The 3,922-nt window shown below is 32.5% G+C and overlaps 1 protein-coding gene across 1 annotated transcript; it reads right to left on the reverse strand.

Moving 5' to 3' along the window:
• Positions 1-205: 205 nt before the first annotated feature.
• Positions 206-2,849, reverse strand: LOC112778031 (uncharacterized). The gene is made up of 6 exons (XM_025822401.1): positions 2,744-2,849; positions 2,334-2,443; positions 2,005-2,174; positions 1,518-1,767; positions 848-1,412; positions 206-753 (listed from the first exon to the last, which is right to left on the reverse strand). The coding sequence occupies exons 1-6, from the start codon at positions 2,847-2,849 to the stop codon at positions 206-208; spliced, it is 1,749 nt and encodes a 582-aa protein (XP_025678186.1).
• Positions 2,850-3,922: the final 1,073 nt, after the last annotated feature.

Genomic DNA, 3,922 nt, shown 5'->3' on the forward strand with positions numbered 1-3,922 from the left:
GGCCATCATCCAACTCGTAAACATCGTCAGCAAATCTTTGTTGCGCAAATAAACATGAGTAGTGTATCAGCATCATCGAATACAACATGTTGCTGGTTCGGCAAGTGAAAAGTCAACCTCTGTACCGACGGCCATCTATGATGAATATCATAAGCAAAAATTCTCCACATGGATTCAGACGGTGATAAAAACGACAATCGTAATACTATTTGATCTCATCAACCACCTGAGAAGATTCACCAACATCATATGTTTCTCCAACAGTTGCAGTTACCCGATCCGGACCCTTATTGACATACTTAAAAAAATACTTAATGACGTTTGACTTGTTACAGAACTCAAGATTTATGTGAGCGTGATATTTCATTAACAGAAGTGGATTATAGGGCACAACAAATCTGTTATCAATATCAACATCGTTGATCTTCACTGTCACACCCATATTACGACGTCTATATATTAGATAGCCATCTTCATCAAAGCTCATTTGGTCAACGAATCTTTTCGGATAAAATTTTGAGCACTTACCATCTTTCATGCAAGGAGAACTCGGTCTAAGTTGACCGCAGGGACCATGGATCATGTACTTGGTGACGACATTATAAAGAGATGGAAATTTCTGGGAATTGGGTAGCTCGGCACAGATGAATTCATCAACAATTTCAACACTTTGTAAGTTGTTTTCCCCGTTAAGCCAAAGTAACATGTGTGCATGCGGTAGACCTCTTTTTTGGAACTCAATAGTATACATACCTAAAAAATATAAAAACATCCTAAAGAAGCCAGACAACTACATGTCCGAAGACAACAGACAAAAATTGAAATGCTAAGCGAGAAAAGAACATACCCGCATTAAGTGGACCAAAAAACACACCTTCCTTGAGATCACTAAGCAGGCACTTCAACTTGGCATGAAACACATGACAAGAGATATTAGGATGATCAGTGATGGGAATTCGCTCTCGCTCTGTGAATCGCTGAAATTCAGGCCAATTTGGATTACACGTAATAGTGAGGAATAAATCTGGATAGCCACAATGTTTATAAATTGGCATGGCATCCTGACAACGGTTAAACATATAACGTTTACCACCAGTGAATGAAGAAGGCAAAATGATTCGTTGCCCAATTGAAGAAGCTTCACCATCGCCATGACGCATAGCCTCCTCTATTCCTTGAAGGACTTCTCCTCTAATTGTACTTTGCTTCATTCTAATCTCATACAACCTCTGGGACTTAATCATGGTGAAACAATCAACAACAAATTGTTGAAATAACCACCTACACTTGTGAATAATTCCATCTTCGTGCTCCCTAATCTGGAGACGAAAACATATGAATTCCCTAAGGGAAACCCTTGTTCTCCTTCCAGGAACATATCCAGGCTGTTCACCTCGATAACCAATGTTCAGCTAGTAACCATCCTTGCCATATGGAAACAACAGAGGATACTGTAAGGGCCAATACAGAGCATGAGTTTCATAAATACGTTGCAACCGACCACCAGTAGATCAAACAATAATGTCACGACCATGATCCGACGAATCAAAATCTCCAACAATCAAAGCAGCAACTTCATCGCAAGAGGGAGCACTGTAAATTCTTTGATCAACCTTCCTTTGCGAATACAACTTCAAAGAGAAAATCTCATATGGATGACACTGATAGAATTCTCTGACTCTTCGAAATGACTGTGCTATAACATTATGAGTATCGATCATTTGCAACAACTCAGTTATCAATTCTTTATCTATCTCAGATGTTTGCCTAAAACAAATATACATTAACCACAAAAATATATTAAAAAACCACACAGAATACAATTGTAATATATTTTGATATATCATTATTAGCAAAAAATGACTAATAACACATTATAACTGGAACAAAACACAGTATAACTATCAAATCATAGCTATAAACCTATTTTCCAATACAAATAACACTAAAACATCAGGAAAATACAATAAAAAGACTGAAAAACAAAATTTCAAACACACATACCCAAAGATTCGCTGCCTATGCATTATCTCATGCTGAGTGTCGTATATATATAACTGCGCAAATTTAGGCTTCTGACCAGCATCTGGGAGCAAACTTTCAATCCGATGATAATTTTGACCACTTATTATAAACTGCGGTGGACCCCTCCCATCATTCACTGAATCCAATACCTTACCGCCAAGAGACGTGAAGGCAAACATACTGTTATAAGATCAAATATTTTTTTGGAAGTACAAACTCTTGCTATCATGTCCGTTAATCAAATTATATAACAGATATCGGGGCTTTCGGAGATAAGGTAACTGAATTTTTTCTTTTGAGCAACAAACAGTAAAAACAGGACGATTAACTGTAGAGTCTCTTTCAACACGTTCTAATAACCAGAAACATGCGCCACAAATTGAACATTCATAGTTAGGATCACCAACATCAAGACAACCTGGTAAAGATAAAGTCAAAAAAAATATGCACAACAATAAAAGAATTTTATCTCAATTATATGACACGAAATAGATTCAACATAAAATGAATAAACCATTAGCATACAGATATAATATAGACTAAATACTTGACTCCTTTAAATTTTGTCAGAAAAATATATCACAAAACACTATTTCTATTTTACACTGACTGAATAATATCTTATCACAGAAGCACAATGGAATATTTTAGCACTAAATAAATAAGAATTCTATTTTACTATTCTTGAATAATGTATGATTTAAGAAAGAGAGCGTACCTTGTATCTCACTTTGCAAGAACAGAGGATGATTAATAACAGAACCAACTTGACTGAATGAATTTATCGAATGATCATATATTTCTGATTGGTCTATATCATCCATTTTGATTTAAAATAACACAAGCTTATGTAAATATATATTCGACAACCAAAAATAAAAAAAAATTAATGATGAAATAAGAAATCAATTATTTATCTAATAATCAGCATGCAAACTGAACACTAAAAATGTAATAAACTATGAAAACCAATTAAAATTAAACATTGATTTATCAACTAATTAAATATAAATAAAGCTAAATGCACATTCAAGAACATTTTGATTTTTGTTAACATTAGAATAGACTTTGTTTCATTATTTTAATCACTCATACTAACTATCAAGGTTCAAATTAAATAATCTAAATTACTATTAGAATCATTTTGTATTTTTTTTAGACGTTAATGACTCAATTGGTCCTTAGAATTTTGTAAAATTTTTAACCAAGTGCCTATATTTTTTTTAAACTTTAATTGAGTCATTGCACAATATTTTTTCTTAATTGGCTGTCAAGGCTTTCTTTTTCTTTTAATTGAATCCATGCACCATATTCTTTGTTGTAAACATCTCCTTATACAATTGACCGAATCACTATCAAGAGAGGCATAATTGAAAAAACTAAAAAAAAAATTTTTTTTTTTGACAAACAGAACTAAAAGAAAAAATATTTATATGGAACTCATAGAAGATTTCTAAAAATTAGAGGAACGGACATAATAATTAAACTTTTTTTTAATATACAACTATTGAATATGACATCAAATTAAGAAAGTTTTAACAAATACCCCTCGTCTATTATTTAGCTAGAAAAGTTAATTAATTAACTAATTACATTATTCCAATCGTATAACCAAAAAACTTTTCATATTGTCCAAGACAAGAATAAACACTAATTAAACAATTTAATAACATTTAGTACTTGTGTACGTTTGAAAAAACTATATAAATTAAACCTATCTGCTGATCTAAATGATTCCATAAAGAATTTTATAATGGCATTAATTATTTCAACCATATGCGACAACTGGTTAGGCTTACGCTAGCTAATCTAATTACCTTCGGTAACTGTGCACTTTGAATCAATTATTAACTATTTTAATCACTTTCAGCCATATAAACAACAACAACTAAACAAT

The sequence above is a fragment of the Arachis hypogaea genome, chromosome 19 (genome assembly GCF_003086295.3).
Source record: "Arachis hypogaea cultivar Tifrunner chromosome 19, arahy.Tifrunner.gnm2.J5K5, whole genome shotgun sequence".
Lineage (NCBI taxonomy): Eukaryota > Viridiplantae > Streptophyta > Magnoliopsida > Fabales > Fabaceae > Arachis > Arachis hypogaea.